We start from the raw sequence: 21,513 nt of genomic DNA, 5'->3' as shown, positions 1-21,513 counted from the left end.
AACTATGTAATGGAACGAGAATGATCGTAAAACAGCTATCGAATAATATTATTGAAGCTGAACTATATCTGGAAAGAACAAAGGACAAACAGTATTTATACCTAGAATACCACTGATCTCTTCTGAATAGGGAACCGGACAACTTTTCAGATTGTGTTTATAAATAATCTTTATTTATTTATATATCCATAAAAAATAATATTGTAAATAAATAAATCTTTTGGAGTATTTAAAACTGTCAAAAACGTAATTAATTTAAAATTGCCGCGAAAACAGCACTTTACGTCAATTCAGATCGCGTGACGTCATATGTTTGGAAAACAAACTACAAGCCCTATTACAAGTGATCAGTGCTTGGATAGTTTAAGTATTTTCTCGCAGATCTAGAAACATGCAAAACCAATAAATATCTACCTTTAAAATCATAGAAAAAACATATGTGAAAATAACTTTGTAAACAATGAAACTAGTTTTAGGTTATGTTTTCTTTTGTTTTTTCTTCAATCATTTCTGTTGTTAAGATAAACAAAAAGAGGTCGAAATACTTACATAAATGTTTTCACATTTCTAAATTCAGCAATACTAAGTCGGAATTAGTGGCAAAGAAACTGCCGACCATGAAAATATCAATCTTATGGGAGATTTCTATTGTCGGCTTGTAACCTTGTTCCATGATAAAAACTTAATAGGCGGCTTCAAGCACTTGCGACAACTTCTGTTATGAATAAAGTCCTTCAATTCGTAACTAATTACAATTAAATATTTTTTGAAAAATGCAAATAAATCGTAGAATAACTCGAAATAACATACAAAGCAGTGTTGTTTACTTATCACTCATTACGTATGACGTCACCCACTGTGATTGGTGTTTGGGTTCTTACGCTGCACAGATAAAAAATATTGGATTTATGCAACTTTATTTATTGATTTAAAATTATAAATCATTGTTATTTTTTAAAAATATTTATTTAGTGATGTTCTTGTATAACAAACTTTATTTTAAAACACAACTTAGATTTTTTTTCGATTACTGTCCTATTGTCATTTCAATTTAAAAGACTGCAATTTCCAATTAAATTAGCTTTTAGTTTTACAATTAACAAGGCGCAAAGACAAACTTTAAAATATTGTGGCATTAACCTCAAAGAACCCTGCTTCTCTCACGGTCAGCTATATGTAGCTTGCTCAAGGGTAGGAATTCCGAAAAATCTATATTATATAATACTCCAGACAATAAAATGAAAAATGTTGTTTATAAGCAAATAGTGTAAACAATGAGCGAATGTTTTCAATAATTTTTTTTAATATCGCGTCAAAGTTTTTTTTTTTATTTCACCTACCGTGTAATCTTATATCAACTCCCGGGCGAAGCCGGGTATTATAGCTAGTTATGAAAATAAAACAAAAATGCATTATTTATGTCCGTAAATCTTTTTTTAGAAATAGATTTATATTCAAAATAGGATGCAAGGTAAGCCCTAAAAAGTCAACGTAACTTATGTATATACTACAGCTTCTTTCCTCCTTCTCGCCCCCGCGTGTTAAGTTGGGCTAAGGTCTCTCACGCTGTCTTGTAGCGTGCGACACTAGCGCAATGCGCATACATTGAACTGACTTGACAATTTGACATAGTCTTGACCTGCGAGCAAAGAAATTGTATTATATTATAGAAAGTGCGCAATGTTACAACTCTTAAAAATATTTATTCCTAAACCTAAGTCAAAACTCTCTGAAAAGGCTTATCGCAATGGGCTAGGCTCCAGCCAGTGATTCAATTTAAAAACCTTTAATGATTGTCTTGTACCTGTTAAGTAATGTAACGCAGCAGTCGACACGCGTTTGGCGGTTTGCTTCACTCAATTCGTGAGGTACATACCCACCCTTCAAGTTTCTTAATCTTCCCAATTTACTTCAAGTGGATAAAAATAGTTTAATGATTTTATATTATAAGCGGCAAATTAAAAAAATCAACAGATGGCAACTCGTGTTGTAGTCGGAAATATAGTCTTAAAACTTGCTATTTATCACAATAATACCTATTAAGTTTGTTTACGTTTATGTAACGCTATCCACTATTAGTATACCTCTAGGTTTTGAGAGATATACTAATTAAGCAGAGTAGTAGTTTAATTGAAAGAACGGAGCACTCGGTAAAATAAAAGATATTTTAAGTTACATATGGGATGAGAGGCAGAGACCTCAAAGATAGAATCAAATCAAAGATGAAATTAGAAGAAAAGACCTCTAAAACTCTAAAGAGGTTTGTCTCTTCAACAATCCTCCTTAATTTCATCTCTCAGTCTCCCCTTAATCATCCAACGCTCACAGTTCAGTCATCTTTCATCACTGTCATACACCTACACCCATATTCTCCTCACACCATCTAAACTTACCATTCGCCAGAGGTTTGGTCAACGCATCAGCTGCCATACAAGCTGTCTCTACATACTCAAGCTGAATAATACCATCCTCAACTGCTTCTTTTATAAAATGGTGGCGCACATCAATATGTTTAGTATGTTGATGATGCACAGGATTTTGTGCAATTGCAACAGCAGACTGACTATCACTGTAGACTGTCATTGGTTCCAGAGTAGATGCTATGAGTTATGAATCTTCTTAGAAATATTGCCTCTCTAGCTGCTTCAGATAGAGCCACATACTCAGCTTCCGCAGTTGAGAGCGCAACAGTCCTTTGCTTTTTGCATTCCCATGAGATTGCAGCTCCTGTCCATTTGAACACTACTCCACCAAATGACTTTCGATCATAGGTAGATCCGTGGCTTGCATCTGCATAACTAACAACTTTGGCTGTATCAGATGACTCGTATCTAAGACCAAAGCTCTTTGTACATTTTAAGTACCTCAGCTCTCTTTTAGCAGCTACCTAATGTTACTCCGTGTAACAGCTGTTTAACTGGCTTAGATTAGTTACTGCATAACTAATATCCGGCCTTGTGCAAACTGTACATAATGTAAAGTACATAAGTGACCCAATATCATATAATATAACATAATCCATGAACTTGATCTCCGTGTCCGTCCATCGTTTTTGCGGTCCATAACCTATTAGTATACCTCTAGGTTTGGAAAGATATACTAATTAAGCAGAGTAGTGGTTTAATTGAAAGAACGGAGCACTCAATAAAATAAAAGTTATTTTATTTTAAGTTACATATAGGATGAGAGGCAGAGACATGACATGAATGTTAAAACAAAATCTATCAAAAAATAGAATCAAATCAAAGATGAAATTAGAAGAAAAACCCTCTTAAACTCTAAAGAGGTTTGTCTCTTCAACATCCACACATATCCGAGTTCCCGTCCCTGACATCATCCATGTTACCTGCAAAAGAATACATATACCTAAGACACATTGTCGTATTATCATTTGCTAAACATAATAAGAGCAAAAGAAAGTATCAAAATGTCCGCCTCATACTAACCAATGCACTCAGATATTTCACGTAAACACTCTTGTTTTTGATAGAAAATCACATCTCTTTTTTTCTTATCAAATTTATTACATAGTAAAGAGAACTCTTCGCAAGTCGCTTTTTAGGGTTTTATTTTAGACATGATTTCATAGTGATGGGACTCGAATCACGTTTAATTCGAATGATCGCAGTCATTAACCCATTCGGATTGTATTATATATTGATTCGATTCATTGATGAATCGTATTGTCCAATTGATTCGAATCAAAAAGTTGATCCGAATCAACTCTCTGATTCAAATCAATTTCTCTTATTCGAATCTTCATTGCTCGGCGAACTTACCTACCTTACAGGTGAGACCACTAGGATATTTTCAAGTTTGTATTGCGATTTCAAATATTACTTTTTGACAGTGCGAGCTATATGGTCTCGTATTGGCAACCTTTAACATGAAATGTTTTTGTGGGATTTCATTTCTTTTTGTAGGTTGCTTATGGTAGAAAGAAAAAATGAGCGACAAATACTTACACTTTTATCCCGTAATGCAAGGGTATAAGAGATATTTAAAAAAAAACTGAATAATGTTTTCATTTGATGAAAAGTCTGTGTTCTCTGTACTTGTGTATAATTTTCAGATCTCAAACAGAAAATTAAGTTTCCCTATTTCAGATTCTACTTTTAGTACTACTTTAGCCCCCTCAACTCAACGTGATCCCGTAATAAACAGAATTCTTCAACGTGCTGTTATTTCTGAGATACAGGGGTGAGGGAGGGAAAGTTGGGAGGGGAGGGGGGTTTTCGGATTTTTTTCGTACACACTGCAGCACTTTTTATACGACGCTATCAAAAGATTTACCTCTCCGAGGCCGCATTCAGACCTCTAGCGCCAAAACTTGCGGCAGTCTCAAACTTTCACCCCCTAGTTTAAGGGGTTGGGGGGTAAAAGTTCCAAGTTTTATAATTTTTTTGTTGTTTGGGTACTAATACTAGCTTAAATTTACGATTAATCCACATCCACACATAACGAAGAAACCGCGGAGAAATTTCATCTCAAGAATTCATACATTTCCAGGGACGTTGAGAAACTGCCTATACATAAAAACGTATACCTAGGAATTTTAAGTTCTATAAATAATATTTTTTTCAAATCAAAAATAAAAATATCTCCCCCTTCAAAAAGCGACTTCTCTTTAACTGGAACTATCAGTTTCAGCCCAGGGTCCACTTTTTGATCTTTTTGCTCTACTTCAAATGATTTTCGAAATTTTTAGCAAGTTAAACAGTGATAAAGATCACGAGAGTTTTGCGCGATTGTCAACTGATTGTATGGGATGAATACACGATGGCCCGACAGAGCGATGGGTTTAGATTTTTTACTTAAATACTACTAAAAATACAATGTTTGTTTATAGGATAAACATGAAAAGGGTATAAAACTAAGAAACTGAAGAAGAAGCAAAAGAAGGGTATCTTTCACCCCGAAAAAAGGAATATATGGTTCATAGGTAGATCCGTGGCTTGCATCTTCATAACTAACAACTTTGGCTGTATCAGATGACTCGTATCTAAGACCAAAGCTCTTTGTACATTTTAAGTACCTCAGCTCTCTTTTAGCAGCTACCTAATGTTACTCCGTGTAACAGCTGTTTAACTGGCTTAGATTAGTTACTGCATAACTAATATCCGGCCTTGTGCAAACTGTACATAATGTAAAGTACATAAGTGACCCAATATCATATAATATAACATAATCCATGAACTTGATCTCCGTGTCCGTCCATCGTTTTTGCGGTCCATAACCTATTAGTATACCTCTAGGTTTGGAAAGATATACTAATTAAGCAGAGTAGTGGTTTAATTGAAAGAACGGAGCACTCAATAAAATAAAAGTTATTTTATTTTAAGTTACATATAGGATGAGAGGCAGAGACATGACATGAATGTTAAAACAAAATCTATCAAAAAATAGAATCAAATCAAAGATGAAATTAGAAGAAAAACCCTCTTAAACTCTAAAGAGGTTTGTCTCTTCAACATCCACACATATCCGAGTTCCCGTCCCTGACATCATCCATGTTACCTGCAAAAGAATACATATACCTAAGACACATTGTCGTATTATCATTTGCTAAACATAATAAGAGCAAAAGAAAGTATCAAAATGTCCGCCTCATACTAACCAATGCACTCAGATATTTCACGTAAACACTCTTGTTTTTGATAGAAAATCACATCACAGTTGGGGGGTAAAAGTTCCAAGTTTTATAATTTTTTTGTTGTTTGGGTACTAATACTAGCTTAAATTTACGATTAATCCACATCCACACATAACGAAGAAACCGCGGAGAAATTTCATCTCAAGAATTCATACATTTCCAGGGACGTTGAGAAACTGCCTATACATAAAAACGTATACCTAGGAATTTTAAGTTCTATAAATAATATTTTTTTCAAATCAAAAATAAAAATATCTCCCCCTTCAAAAAGCGACTTCTCTTTAACTGGAACTATCAGTTTCAGCCCAGGGTCCACTTTTTGATCTTTTTGCTCTACTTCAAATGATTTTCGAAATTTTTAGCAAGTTAAACAGTGATAAAGATCACGAGAGTTTTGCGCGATTGTCAACTGATTGTATGGGATGAATACACGATGGCCCGACAGAGCGATGGGTTTAGATTTTTTACTTAAATACTACTAAAAATACAATGTTTGTTTATAGGATAAACATGAAAAGGGTATAAAACTAAGAAACTGAAGAAGAAGAAAAAGAAGGGTATCTTTCACCCCGAAAAAAAGGAATATATGGTTCCAGTGGGATTGTCTTTGAACGACAATGTGCCGAGCAAAACCGCGGGAAATGCTAGTTAATTTAATATCCTTAATTTGGAATGTTTGTTTCTTAAATTTAACGAAATTGCCACGGGAGCATTAAAACGGGTCATTGTGCGTACGCGGGCAAAAGTTATCTCAAAGACGCACACATGAGTATTGAGAAGAACATAAGTACCTTACATCTTTTATCCAGGAATCTATTCTATTCTTGTGAAATAAAAGCATATGCATGTATCAGTTCAATATTTATTTATGATTTGTCACATAATAATCTATAATACAATTCATCAAAAGAGCAATGCAAATAATAAGAATACATGTAATAAATAATTTATCACATTCAGTGTTTGACTTAACGCTTAAACTTAGTAAAAGGGAACTTAAATCTCGCGTTAACAAAAATATAATTAACATGATCCTCAAAAAAGTAAAATTACTTAACTAGTAGGTATAATAATCAGTATTTAAAATATTTTGAAATTCACGATTACTAAACTTATTCTTAGCTAACATTTATATTGAGTACTAAAGCAATCCAAACAAAAAAAAATTGCATTGCAAGAGATCTATAACATTTATCTCTTATACCTATCAGTATTTTTGCAAATGCATTATTACATTCTTGGTTTTTTTTTAAATGTGTATGTATGTACACCTATAAATAAGTGAACAAAGTGGACGTTTCGATACCTCATTTATCATGTGATACATATCCCCAATTAAAATTAAATATATTTTTTTGATTAAGTCAAATAAATAAAAACGTCGCCTTTGTTCATCTCGGAGAAATAATTCCATGAACAGAGTTATCATATCATTTATTGATATCAAGGTTAAATGAAAACATCGAAAATTCTACTTTGATCATCTGAGTGATACTACCTAGGTACACAAGTGAATTAACCCATAATTTCAGTAACCAACTTTATGTAATCTAGAAACTCTTGTTTTACTCGAGATAGGAGTTAGGCAACATTAGGCATTTCCTTTTTTCAATATACCTACTACCGCCTTATCAAAGGAGTCAATTGTTCAAAATCCAACAGTACAATCCAAAGCCACGATCCAGTGTGTAAGTCACGTGTATGATATTTCACGGAGCGAATCCTGTCTGACCACCGTGACCATATCAACAAGGGGAACTTTACCTTATTTGGATCAATCATTCATAAAATCACATCTATATCCCTTGCGGGGTAGAGGGTAAAGCCAGCAGTCTGGAAAGACTGACACAGGCCACATTCAGTGTTAGACTTAGTGATATAATTTAGATTCAATTAGTGATAGGTTCCTAGACCATCGCCTACAAGAAAAATCCCAATTTTATAAGCCTATCCCTTAGCCGTCTATTACCTCATCCATGGGAAAGAGATTTAGTGGTCCTACTCTTTTTTATCTTTATCTTTTTTAATCTCAACAATTTTATCTGACTGAATATGTAGAGATTTCTTCTAGGCATCGCGACAAGATTTTATTATAATTTCAATTCTGTAAAAGCATAAATGAATGTGGTTAATGTGATTTAAAATTTTATTTTGATCTTTTTAGGGCACTTAAAAGCTTGTTTTAAAAGTTTTTTATAATTATTTATATAACTGCCGGGAACCACACGGCACGGCATATCATGATATTGATACAGACAATATGTGCAGTTTTCCTCACAATGTTCTACTTGCAATAAAAACATCAGCTTATGTACAGTCACCTTCATAAACATGTTTGAAACTTAGTGCTTATACAACTAAGTTTGAATTTTTGCAGGTGACTGTACTTAATTCAAAAACTCATTGGTGCATAGCCATATCGGGATTTAAAACCGGTTCTTTAAAAAAATCGTTTTCTTGACCACCACCAGACTGTCAAGTATACCAAACCTACATTCACATTAATCTATTATAATTTCAATCGCTGATGTTGTTGTAAATATTTCATTCCCTGTTTTTTTTCTGTCGTTTTCCCGTGGGAATAGTTTCATAGTAGCTAGTGGTTTCATATTAATTTCCACGCAAATATTGTTCCTAACAGTTCAAAATTCATTTCAAGATCTACTCAAAACATATTAAGCTTACATTGATTCTACCAGTGTTACCACTTTGGTTACAAAGGTTACTCTTATTTGTGTTCATAGACAGATACTTTTAATGATAGCGTATTTTCAATATTGGGTACACCATTCTTTCACCTAGGATTTCGATATTCAATTCTGTTGAGAATAACGCAACAACAGAACACAAAAAATAATCTGTTTTATGCCTCGCAACATATTTCTCAAAATCTTTGAAGTATGTCTTATCTAATGGTGAGAAGACATTGTCTCAGTTGACTGCCGTCCGGCACTAGACCTGAGTTCGCGACGTGGACACGACATTGTAGCCTCATCTGATGATTTCCGATATTTCTTTTTATTCCCTTTACGGCTTCCATCGCCACTTGAAATATCTGAGGCATTATTGGCATCTTCGGCGGTACTGTTAGTATCTTGACCTTCATTTTCAGGCTTATTACTGCAATCACTTAATAGGGTTTGGTCTTGACTCGGTTGAACACCGGGTTCATCTTGGTATGAATTGGACAACTTAGCCTGTGAATTTTCTTCCTTATCAGTATTGGAAGACGACGGAGGAGACTCAGTAGATGTAAAACTTTTGAGATTAGGATCAAAATCACTAACAGTTTTCATACCTGTTTTAATTACTGTAGAAGGAGCTATTAAGTCTTCCAGATCCATTTCTCCTGTATGCGCATGTGGATCTGGATGCTTATCCACTTTTGGGGATTTATCAGAACATTCTTTAAGCTTTTTTGAAGGATTTGATTCAATTGTTTGTAGTGCCAAATTCTCTGGTTCACATATTTCATCGTGACTTCTCTTGTGAGACATACTAGTAGAAGCATCTTCAGATGATAGAGTTCTGTTGATATATTCTGAAGAACTTTTACTTAACTTTTCATATGCATCTTTCTCACTGTCCTTTGCCTTTTTAGCTTCAGCGGAACTTACCAAACTAGCACTGAGAGCACCAGAAGCCATTTGTTCTAGTAACATTTTACTTATATCGATATCCTTTTTATCTCCTTTCAAAAGCTTTTCTTGAACAGCTGCAAATTCTGGGGGCACCTGTGATCTTAATGACTCAAATGTAATTTTTTTCTTGTCAACTTTTGATAGATCTGTTGCTCCTGTTTCATGACTATCACTATCCCGAGGTTTTTTGTCCCCTCTTAGTATGGCTTCGTAATTCAACGATTGTTTCGATAAGGATTCTAATAAATAAGGATCTGGTGGTAAAAGTATTTGTGGTAATTGACTTGATTGTTGTCGGTCTGAAACTTTTTGCTGACGAGAACTTGAAGAGTTTGTAAGAACAGTGGATGACCTAGGTGTGGTTGTTTTTGAAGCACTTCGATTGGAGCTATGGCTAGAACTATGTAAGGTGGCAGAACTGGAACTTGCAGCTAAATTATTACCTAAAAGACTTAATGCATCATATGCTGATGACATCCCGGAATGCATGCCAAACGGATTAAGTGCTCCTAACCCTAACTGAGGATAAAGCATGTTGGGATTAGGGAATACAAATGGAAATTGTGAGTTTTGAGACTTCGAACTCGAAGAGCTAGCAGTTTCGGTTGATTTCCTTGCTTTTGTTTTATCTCCAGGATTGCTTGCCCCACTTAAAGCATTCATATCTAATGAAGAAAAACCTGGAAGACTTAATCCCGCCAAATTGGCGAAAATATTTCCTCCCGCAATATTACCCAATAAATTTGGCATACTACTGAATGAATTTAACAGGGGGTTGCTTTTAGTATCGAAACTACCTAAGCTGGACAAAAGTTTCGGATCAAAAGTATTCAAGAGTTTTGGATCAAAACCTGTTAAATTTGATAGTGATGCTGCCAAAGTTTTAGGATCAAATGCACTCAAACTAGAAAGACTAGCTAGTAAAGCAGGATTTAATCCAGCTAAATTTTGGTTAAGATGCGAACTCGAAGACAAAACATTGGCTGATGCACTGTCAAGTGTTGGCGGACGTCCTTTTTTCCGCTCCGGTAAAGCACTAGTGGATGGCATCGGAGAATGTCGCTGACCACGTACATCTTGTGGTAATTTTACATGTTCTTTAATGCCTTCTGTCCATTTAGAATCGATGTCGTACATTGGATTATCAGCTATCCACTGCGCCAATTGTTTCAATTGAGGCGCCTTATGCCCTACAATCCGTTTCCCAGTCACTCTATGCACTACAGGCACGTGTTCGTCAGGTGCCAGACGAGGAGTTAATCCCCGACGACGACTTTCTAGGTTTGCTTGTTCTGCTAACCATTTATTTACTTTTACTTCGTGTGAGTAAGATTTCATTGTTACAGAAGGAGATGGTTTCTGGCCTTTGCTACTTTGCTCCAATGATTGTTGTAAAAATGAAGATAATTCTTTAGTAGACGATTGTGAGCTAGGAACATTAGTAACTGTTACAGAAAATGGTTTTTGGGAGGAGGAGACCGATGTCGATGTCGGTGGAGCAGCGGGTGTGACTGTAACATCAGGCAAAATAGGTGTACCTCTATTGCGTGACTCTGATGTAAGCGTACTAGATGAAGTTTGACCTTTCGCAGCCGATAATCCGAGAACAATTTCATCGAGTTTCTTTCGTTTTTTCTCCTTTCCAACTATTTGTTCTGGAGCAGGCTGAAAATAAAGAAAAATTGTTAATAACAACCTAATGAAGGGATTCTACTTTAGTTGTGTGTTGATAGATATGTAAACTTTGCTTTGTATAATGGAATGAAAATGCGAGCTTCCTTGTTGGTCTGACGGCCTGAAAATATAAGAAGTACAAGTCAAATATGCATGAAAATAGTAATGAATGTGGAGGAAGCGGGAGAGTTTTGATAGGATCGTAGCAAGTGGAAATCCAATGCGGTGATGATATGTATATATGGGGTGTAACGGAAAAGGGGTCATCATATAGAGTACTGTTCGCTGCTGAATTGGATCCGATTATACCTAGAAAGAAGATCACAAGTTGTTGCGGTGCTTGGTTATGAATCTAAGATCTATTACGCTGACTCCGGTGTTTCTCGGTGTTCACATCTTGGGCCTATATTATTCTCTTTATTCATAAACGACTTACCGGAAGTCATTTTGAGCTCGGAGTGTTCAATGTTCGCCGATGATGCAAAAATTTATACTATAGTAATAAAAAATCCACTGACGCAGATCTTTTACAAAAAGATATTGATAAGTTAACAGCAAGGTGTCGTGTGAATGACATGTCAATAAATACAAATAAATGTCATCATATTACATTTACAAGTAAAAGGAAACCTATTGACACAGCGTATAAAATAGGATCTGAGGAAGTGCAAAAAGTGAAATTGATCAGGGACCTTGGTGTTTGGCTGGATTCCGAACTCAAGTTTGTTGAGCACATTGACAACATTATAAAAAAATCAGCCCGAATAGGCCATAGCCCAGTTAGGCTTCTTGAAAAGAAACTCGAGGGAGTTTCGTTTGGCTAAAACGAAAATTCTCCTTTTCAACACTTCGGTCAGAAGCAATTTGGAATACTGTAGTTCAGTTTGGAACCCAACATATTCTGTACAATCACCAGGCACTTTGCTTTGCATTCGCGGAGCCCAATATTTCTCATCGTGTTCCGTACGACGAGCGGATGAAACATTTTAATATGGTCTCGCTTTGTGATATAAGAAAAATAAACGATGTGATGTTTCTTTATAAACTTCAAAATAACTTATTGGATTCCGTGGACTTAGCGTTATTAATAGATATAAAAGTTCCGAGTAGACTGCAACGTTATCCTATTACTAAACTGCTATCTGGTCCGCCATCGAGAACAAATCTGGGCGGCCATGCGCCGGTAAGGCGTATGTGCGATTCATATATTTCTTGGTTCGCAATTCTGAGAATTTGGACATATTTGACGATAGTTTGAATGTCTTTAAACATAAGATGCTGAATCTATTGTAAATGTTTTAGGATTATAACTGCAAAATTTTATATTTAATACCTAAATATGTTACTGAATCTATGGTGAACGATGTGTATACTTGTAATTGGGGTTTTCATAAGAACAATATGTAATGTCCCTGTCATTGAATGTAGTATGTAAACACTGTTGGTGTACCAATTCAATAAATAAATAAACGTCATGTTTCAAGTGTCTCTTTGGTCAGTTTTGAAAACTGACCATAGTTCCTTGTCATTTATCTTAGCTGAGAGAGTTAGAGGGTGTATGCCGACCAGGCTTTGTTTACACTAATGTAGTAGAAGTAAGCCAAATAACCATATTGAATAATTTAAATGTAAAGACGTAAGTCCACAAAAATGAAGTAGTTACTAGAGAATCTCCATAGTTCGTAACATTTTGAAAAACTTTAAATATCATAAAAATATTTAAAGAGAAATAAACTATTATTGTATCAGTCGTTTGCTATCAATTTTCGTGACATTTGCCAATAATATTTTGTGTGCTTGTGTTTCTACTTTTTGTATCCGTGTTCTCGTGATGGCCTTCAGTAATTTAGAATATTACTCTGTGTCAGTGCGGCAGATAGCAGTCTGAGGGCCGCCCGAGAATCATACCGTCAGCAATTTGTCGATGGTCAACCAGCTGCTGATGCAAGGCGTCTGCTTTCAGAACGTTGCTTTGCCCCTTTGGTTAACCAACTGCACTCAACTGGTAATTTCATATCATAATGTAGAGATGACTTGAGCTTGGCACAGGAACCTCGTAATGGATTGTAGTTTGATTTTAACTTAAATCAAATTAAGTACACTCTGTACATAAATATATTTAAAATAGGCAATCCATAAAAAAATTTATTTATTATTAAAATCTCATATATAAAAATTAATAGAATAGAATAGATTTATTTTCAAAATTGGATACAAGGTATCACTTATTGACGTCACATCACTTAAATCTAATTATAACTACTACCGCTTCCAAAGCGCATGTGTAGAAGAAGCGGCGGAACAAACTACACTGCAGCATTTTCATCGGACGTCAATATACAAATATAGATCTCTTAAATCTAAATCATGGACGAATGCACATTGTCTACATTAAAAAACATGAATGAATGTAGAACTAGTTATTTCAATACGAATATTTCGTCAAATAAATAAAGATAAAATAAAATATGTACACACTGTACAAATTATGTCAACACCATGTCAAAAATGCACAAGCATTTAAGAGGCCATTATGTCAAGCTTGGGTCACACATGATTATCACTAATATAATCCTCCGTGCTGTAATAGGCTTTCCTACAAAGCTCACCTTTAATGTATTTTTGAATTTTCTATCATTCATTTCAAGAACACTTTTTGGTAATTTATTATAAAATCTTATACAATTAATCTTAAACGATTTCCCTACCTTAGCCAGCCGATGCGCTGGGATAATCTAAACAATGTATTCTCCCGTCCACTTTCTATTCTTAGATTGGATATTTGTGAAGTTGACGTTGTTGAAGAAAATGCTGCAGTGCAGTTTGTTACCGCTTCTTCTGCACTGACGCCTTGGAAGCGGCAGTAAACTTAGTTTTAAGTAATTTATTTGACGTCGACCAATGTTGTGAAACCAAAAGATTTGACAATTATTAAGCGATATGATAGTATCCTATAATAATGAATAAAAATTTTGATTTATTTTTTTTTAATTTTGTAGGGAATTATTGTTTGTTTTGTATTACATGCGAAATTTTTTAAATCGATTTCATGCCTTAAGCGACATACCTCTATCAAAGCAAAATGATTCTTATTTGTTAAACTAACGAGTTATATAAGGTGCGCAACGAAGCGGCTACCTACGACGTTGGTCACCGACCAAGAGAAAATGACGAGTGAGGAGTCAAGTGTTTTGGTGTACACCGATAGTGACATAGTGTGTGTGATGTTTTCAATTGGAGATGTTGACCTACATAATGATTTGTAACATTTGTTTATATGCAATTAATTAAATTTTAATTTTATTGACATGCGTTTATGAAAATTGTAAAAAGGACCAGTAGTAGTAGGAAAATCTATTAAAGGTATAGTATCCACCCACTTCATATGATAACCGCCTTTCCGTTACAACCAGTATATGGTTTTTGTGACGTCCACCGATTTTATTGATTGAACAAATTTTTTTTTGGTGGTTTTGGTGATGGTTTTTTTGATTTTTTTACTTTTTTAACCGCCTTCAAAAAGAAGGTGATTCTCAATTTGACCTGTATGTATGATGTTTGTCCACGATTATCTTGCGTTTAGCTGAACCGAGTTTGTACTGTTTTCAGAAGTGTTGTTACACTTCGAAATTTTACCGACTTTAAAAAAGTAGGATATCGATAGGGGGCGGTTGACTTTTTACAAAATATACATATTATATGGTTTCTCTAATGTCTACCGAACACCGTTCAGTCACCCAGGTACTATATAATCAGGTCTATGCGGCTATATACCTTTGCATGATAGACAGAGCCAAAAGCCAACACAGAACAAATGACTTAAATTCTAGCCCATCGCCTAAAAAGAAGCATCAAGTTTATTAGCTTTTTGTTTGAGTGACTTTTACAATCTGTGTTATTGCGATGCGAAAGAAAGAACCTTTGTAATTTTGTTTCTTGTGTTTATCAGTCTCGATGTTTTCTGTGTACATAAATAAGTAAATATAAGTAAATAAATAAATAAAGAGTATGCCTGGTTATGGTGGTAAATGGAAAGATCCAGCCACTGCCTATCCACCCGGGAAAGATGCTTGATTTTGATGATTGAGACGTGATTTTACGTATACAGTACCTATGCCGTGTGGTAACCGGCACCAATAAAAAAGAATAGGACCACTCCATTCTTTCCCACGGATGTCGTAAAAAGCGATCTGTCAATTCCACTAGTAAACCATACAGCTGATCATGGCCTTACTACTAAGTCTCTTCAAGACTCGGCTCTGTCTACCCAGTAAGGAATAAAGACGTGGTTACATGTATGTTATGTACCCAACGTATTTTGTTGCGGGTTCTTTGAATAGGTTGGATTCAAGTGGAAGGTTTATAACACGAGCATGAATAGGTAACTCACGACATTCTTCCTCTTCATGAGCCTGGAGAGCGTGTCGTCGAGGCGGCTGCGCGGCGGCGCGGGCGGCGCGGGCGGCGCGGGCGGCGAGCGGCGCGCCAGAGAGAAGTCCTGCGCCTCGTCGCGCGGCGCCGACAGGTCCACGGGCGCGGGCGCGGGCTCGGCGGCGGGCGCGGGCCGCTGGTGCGCGGGCGGCGGCGCGCCGCTGGGGGCGTCGCCCGGCGACGACAGTAAAGCGTGCAGTTTCGCCCGCTCCGTTTCGACGTCTATTGCGATGTGACGCTTATGCCGACGCTCCTCGACTTCCGCGCGCTCGCTTGACGTCTAAATGACGATATATTATTAAATTAATAAAATATAAATATATACGGAACAATTTATGTGTGGATGAATCGAGGTTCGAACCCGGGACTTTTTGGTTCAGAGGCGAAAATTCGACAACTGCGCTACGTATATACGTTAATATCCATATATATGAGTTGCTCCCACAAAAAAGACATGTGGGCTAATGTTTGTTTCGATGTTTATTAACTTAGTTTCACAACAACTAAAACATTGGTGAAATGATCGCATCAATAAACAAACAAACTGCCTGAGGTTTAACAAAGTACAAAAGACATTATTTGGACGAGAACAAAACGCTACTTAAGTAAACGGTACACCTGAATTTTTTGTTCATATCGTCAAGACTGAATCTACCTTAATTATTACATTCATGAGTATAGTCTTAGTTAAAGTTGTGTAATATTTTTCTTTATTTCCTGATGACATACTTATTTTTAAATATTTATTTTTAAATGGAGTTTCCCCTTGTGGTTTGTTTTTAAAATAATTAAAGTGCGTTTGACTTCGATATGCCTGATAGTAAGCAAGATGAGGCCTAAGGAGGTGCTGGCTCAAATAATGCTTATTCATTCTTGCCTTGAAAATCCCCCAGTTGTATGTATCAAGGAAGAGAGATGCGGGGAGGGAATTAGAAGTCACAGCTGTTTAATGAATTAAAGTTGTGCAATATTTTTCTTTATTTCCTGATGCCATACTTATCTTTAAATATTTATTTTTATTTTTAAATGGAGTTTCCCCTTGTGGTTTGTTTAAAATAATTAAAGTACGTTTGACTTCGATATGCCTGATAGTAAGCAAGATGAGGCCTAAGGAGGTGCTGGCTCAAATAATGCTTATTCATTCTTGCCTTGAAAATCCCCCAGTTGTATGTATCGAGGGAGAGATGCGGGGAGGGAATAACAAGTCACAGCTGTTTAATGAATATACATATTTGGTGTTAAAATTAATACTAAAATTAATATATTTAATTATATGTATTATATTACGTTATTAAGTAATGTATATTGTTTTAATCGTTGTCACTACATTTTGAATGCAATTGGTTTAATTGACCATTTACAACAACAACAAGAATAGGCTCACCTCTGGCGGCGGAGGGTGCGGCGCGGCGGCCGGCCACTCCCTGTTCTGCACGGCGTGCGCGATGTGGTGCAGCCGCGTCTCCAGCGCGCGCTCCGAGAACCACTGCTCGGGGGACAGCGATGCTACACGGCGATAAGTTACACATAGGTATAGTGCTACTGACAGTAAGTATGGCTAGTATATTTACTTGTGGTTGCACGACCACACGAAACGCAGATTCGGCTCGCAGTTCCGCCCCTGTTAAATTTAAATTCCCTTCTTCTACATTTCCAGAAAAAGTATCCTATGCTTGAGCTGATGTCTTATTATTTACTATAACTTAATTGAACTTCAGCCGTCAAAGCTTGATAGGTCGGTTTTCGAATTTATAAGTATGGACACATCCTGAATGCGTGCCAGTTTCTGAAGGGATATGGGCGTGATTGATATATATAAAATTCTCGTGTCACAATGTTCGTTCTCGTACTCCTCCAGAAAGGCTTAACCGATTCTCATGAAATTTTGTGAGCATATTGAGTTTGTCTGAGAATCGGCCAATAAGGGTTGTTTTAACATTTTTTTTAACTAGAAATTACTTAAAAAATATATTACAAAACAACGTTTGCAGGGACAGCTAATATTTTATGTATGTATGTAATACTTCCATTAGCCATGCAGCTAAATGAGGCGTTAAAGTCATGTCCCTATTAGTTCTATATACCCCCTAATAAACAGAGACGTGTTCTATGTCCATGGAGAAACTAGACTTGAGTAATAAAATACGAATTCGACAATAATAATAGGATTAACGATTCTCATGTTGTTTGCTCGGGTTTTTACTCAAACCATCTGACCTCAAAAACATTACAGGAGGAACCTAGCTTTACTTGGAACATTGTGCCTGTAAGATACAGGTATTTAAATATGCAGGTTTCCTCGCATGTTTTCCTTCCGGTTAGCATCGGTTAGCAATTGAACTGACGTAGGTCACTCATCCATTTTATTGAGATCAGTTAACACTTAATTTAATATTTAGGTACCTTCGATCCTACCGAGCTTAGCGAGATTCTCCAATTCTGAAAGTGCGTCAGTGTCGTCGTCGTTTTGTCTATCGCAAGCGTTGGACGTGCGCTTGCTGCGTCTGAGCGACATTCTTGTGTCGCTCATATTCTCTTCTGTATTATCGTCGTCGTCTGAAGTAGCCTTTTGTGCTTCACTCTTCCCTTTGTGAGTGCTATACCATTTATTAGCACAATCGGCGAATGGCAATTTAGGGTCACAAAATAGTTTATTATAGGTATCCCCAAGTCCATGTCTGTAAACGAGTAAAAATATTTATTATTGTGAGCTTTATTCATTATAATTAATAATTAATTTTGTAATAGAACGCACGAAAGTATCAGGGCCTGCCAGACTACATAAAATTAAATATTCGGTTAATCTACATTGTTTCACTTCAAAATGCAGATCTTTCAGATCTGATCTTTCGATCAGATCTCGTATTTGATACATAAGTTTTTCAATTAAACCTTCAACTATTTGAACTATAAAAGCCTTTGTGCTATTCTATAAAACTGTGCCGCGTAATTTGAAAAACAAAAATTATCTTGAACTTATACTCTCCCTCAATTTAAATTGTATTATAGATGACATGGTAACTTACTTGCATACTCCCAAAACTAAGAGCTTATCATGTCGCGCAGATTGCCACCAAGGCGGCGTATCGGGTGATCTCTCGCATAAGGCCAAACGTGCATCTAATGCTGGATGTGGCGCCACTTCTTCACGTAATACTCGTAGAAGATCGATTCTAGTAAATAAACAATTACCGTTAATCGTGGCAAGTGGAAAGATGTAGTCTCTGTGAAAAGCCAGGGGCGAGACCCCCGGATTTAGTTACAAATCACAAATGTATGATTTCTTTAAATATTTCTTTCGACTCCTTTCAGGAAGGTATTTGAAATTTGAATCAAGACTAACCTTTCTAAAGTAGCTATAGCTCTTTCTTCACCTATCGGCTCTGCCTTTAAGTCTGCCCTTGTAGGTAACTCGGCCTCGCCTACAGATAGTCCACATTGGCGTTTACACATCGCCATAAATGCTTTTAGATAATCAGTCAGTGCATCGTCACTCTTGGAATCTAATCTCGCCAGCGTCCTGAATCGACTCCAACGCAGGCTCTTGGTAGCCGGGTCGAACTCCACACCATAAGATGCAACTGTACGTCGAAACGCTTCTTCGTCAGCACGCGACCAGCGCCATTGAGCAATTTCATCACGAGCTAGTTGGTCCATGCGCTCTCGTCGCTCCATCTTCTGAGTGAAATTCAAACTTAATAATTCCTTAAATACTAGCATAATTATAATGCTATATAAATAGATAGATATATACATAACAATAAATAGATATGTTTATAACAATATAAATATCTTAAAACCACAAACTTAAGTTTCGCGTTGTATGATGCAAATGCAAATGGGAATTCACACTAACATACAGTTGTCTTTGGTGTATTAAAAAGGCCTACAAGAAATTTCTTACCACAAAAGATTGGATTGTTCGGACAAACTGCTAACTTGCCAAAAAGCAGTGGAAAGGAGTAGGTATTGGGAATGTGGTAGCGGGATAAGTTGAGATGCCATACTATAAGAAACAAAAGTTAGATCAAAGGACTTACATCAATGGGAAAGGAAAAAATTGAGTAAGACAATCACTCAGTGGTATCCTAGAGAACGCAAAAGGCGGAGAGGAGGCCACTAGAGCGATGGGTCGAGTACGAAGGGTTGCTGGTAGAACATTATGTAGAGTAGCAGGTGAAAGACAGCAATGGAAGGCCTTTGCCGACTGGCAAACAGATTATCAGAAGAATACATGCAAATCACAAATTATAGAATGAAGTTTTAAGAATTGTAATGATAATCTGAGAAGAGCCTTGTTTATTATTATACATAACCAATCTGTAAGTTATCAACTAGAAATTTCCTTAAAAAAATATTTGAGACAGCCGCACCTTAGCTCTTTGTTGCATCTTGAGTTCCTCGCGCTTGTAGTTGCGCTGGTAAGCTGTGATGAGCCGCCGCAGCCGCGTATTTAGGTCCTGGAAAGTAAGACAATGTTTTAATTAAAAATAGTCATAGTATAGGAACCTTGTAAAAAAACTACAACGAATACATACACGAGTATGTACAGGATATCTATCAAAGCGATGTGGTGATTGGCGATACTTTATTGTTGGGAGAAATATAGGATGGTGTTATTTTCTACATTCTGTGGGAGCGTACAAAGGGATATCATAAAAAAATACTGCCCGAATAAGAGCCTCCTCCTTTTTGTAGTCTGTTAAAAATGATAAATGATGCCTATTATGGGCGAGATTGTAAGGCGTACCTGCATGGAGGGCCAGGGCCCGCCGCCGCCGGGCTCGTCGTCGGCGCGCGGCGAGGCGGCGGGCGAGGTGGCGCCCGCGCCGCTCGACACGTCGTCCGTGCAGTCCTCGTCCCCCACCACGCTGCCGCGCACTTTTCTTTCCTCGCTCCTGAAAACATTTAACTTTAATCACGTGCAGGGTGTTTTCATTAACGTTCTGAACACACAGTGGATCCGTATCCTCATTGAGTTTCATAATGTTAATGGCATAACAGGGGCCTATGGCATAATATCAAACTGAACTCTTTCACTTTTTTCGCGTATGGGATCTCTGGTATAGACAACCGCAAATCAAGTTGCCCTGTATGGAATTCTATAACCCAGAAATAGAGGTGAATTTGCAGTGAATTTGGGTAGGTTGGTTGACAACTGTACCATAAATAATATGTTTTCTTTATATATTAATAATTTGAGTGTGTTTGACCTCAATCTGTCTGTTGGTAAGCTAGATGAGGCGTAAGAGTTATTAATTAATTTATAATATTTCAGGTGCTGGTCATCATCCCTATTGCTATCAATTGCGTTAATGTGCCCCATGTACTTTGATATAAAACATGTCACAATATTTATTTATTTTACTTTAAGTATCTTTATTTATTTATTTTATTAAAAAAAACAACAGCGTTATAGTATTTTTTACAATGATCTTAGTTGTATCTTAAATTCAATCATAGGTTTCCCATTCTATAACAATAGTAAGTATAACATACTAAACGACATACTTATAGTTATTAGTATTCATTATGCATAAAAATGTAATTTCTACAAAATTGTACTGAAAGAGATTGATTGATACCATTCTAAATAAACATTTTGATTTTAATTTTAATCGAATAAAACACTTGTATTCTCATTACTTGTGCATAATTACAACAGTTTTCAATTTTTGCTCTACAACCTTTCTTGTGAACAGGCACAATATGTGCCAATTTCCATGAAGAAGAAAAATCGAACGATTAAAAATTATTGCGACTGGTGAAGCAAGTGATTTGGCGCAGTGGTGCCAGAATAAAGGAGATATACCGTTGCTTCCAGACATTTTATTAATGTCCTTCTGTTGCAAAAGTTCCCTTACGATTTCAGACGTTCACTCACTTCATTCACATTACTTTGGATAATACCCCATAGATTTGCAATGCAGAAATTCAAAATATTATCTTCCAGACCTCACCAAGAGAATAAATAAATAAATATATACGGGACAAATTACACAAATTGAGTTAGCCTCGAAGTAAGTTCGAGAGTTGTGTTACGAGATACTAACTCAACGATACTTTATTTTATAATAAATACTTATATAGATAAACATCCAAGACCCAGGCCAA

At 36.3% G+C, this 21,513-nt stretch overlaps 1 protein-coding gene and 1 long non-coding RNA gene across 5 annotated transcripts in view; both read right to left on the bottom strand.

The window, feature by feature from the left end:
• Positions 1–492: 492 nt before the first annotated feature.
• LOC106143058 (uncharacterized) lies at positions 493–3,613 on the bottom strand. Its single transcript, XR_001228878.2, has 3 exons — positions 3,447–3,613; positions 2,394–3,346; positions 493–1,639 (listed from the first exon to the last, which is right to left on the bottom strand). It is a non-coding gene; the product is annotated as an uncharacterized LOC106143058 (long non-coding RNA).
• A 1,699-nt stretch (positions 3,614–5,312) lies between these two features.
• LOC106143076 (chromodomain-helicase-DNA-binding protein 7) overlaps positions 5,313–21,513 on the bottom strand; it is a 46,803-nt gene continuing 30,602 nt past the window's right edge. The window contains exons 12-20 of one of the 4 annotated variants that reach the window (XM_060946511.1): positions 20,150–20,297; positions 19,773–19,859; positions 18,743–19,077; positions 18,426–18,572; positions 17,803–18,077; positions 16,784–16,905; positions 15,359–15,679; positions 5,618–10,959; positions 5,313–5,537 (exon numbers count right to left, since the gene is read on the bottom strand). In XM_060946511.1, coding sequence (XP_060802494.1) covers positions 8,563–10,959; positions 15,359–15,679; positions 16,784–16,905; positions 17,803–18,077; positions 18,426–18,572; positions 18,743–19,077; positions 19,773–19,859; positions 20,150–20,297 — 3,832 coding nt within the window. In that variant the 3' untranslated portion in view covers positions 5,313–5,537; positions 5,618–8,562. The remainder of the gene's footprint in view (positions 5,538–5,617; positions 10,960–15,358; positions 15,680–16,783; positions 16,906–17,802; positions 18,078–18,425; positions 18,573–18,742; positions 19,078–19,772; positions 19,860–20,149; positions 20,298–21,513) is intronic. The other 3 variants (XM_013345046.2, XM_013345047.2, XM_060946515.1) reach the window with 3 other exon arrangements.

Source organism: Amyelois transitella, chromosome 2, assembly GCF_032362555.1.
Source record: "Amyelois transitella isolate CPQ chromosome 2, ilAmyTran1.1, whole genome shotgun sequence".
NCBI classification, from domain to species: domain Eukaryota; kingdom Metazoa; phylum Arthropoda; class Insecta; order Lepidoptera; family Pyralidae; genus Amyelois; species Amyelois transitella.
This window is presented reverse-complemented; position numbering and strand designations above follow the sequence as displayed.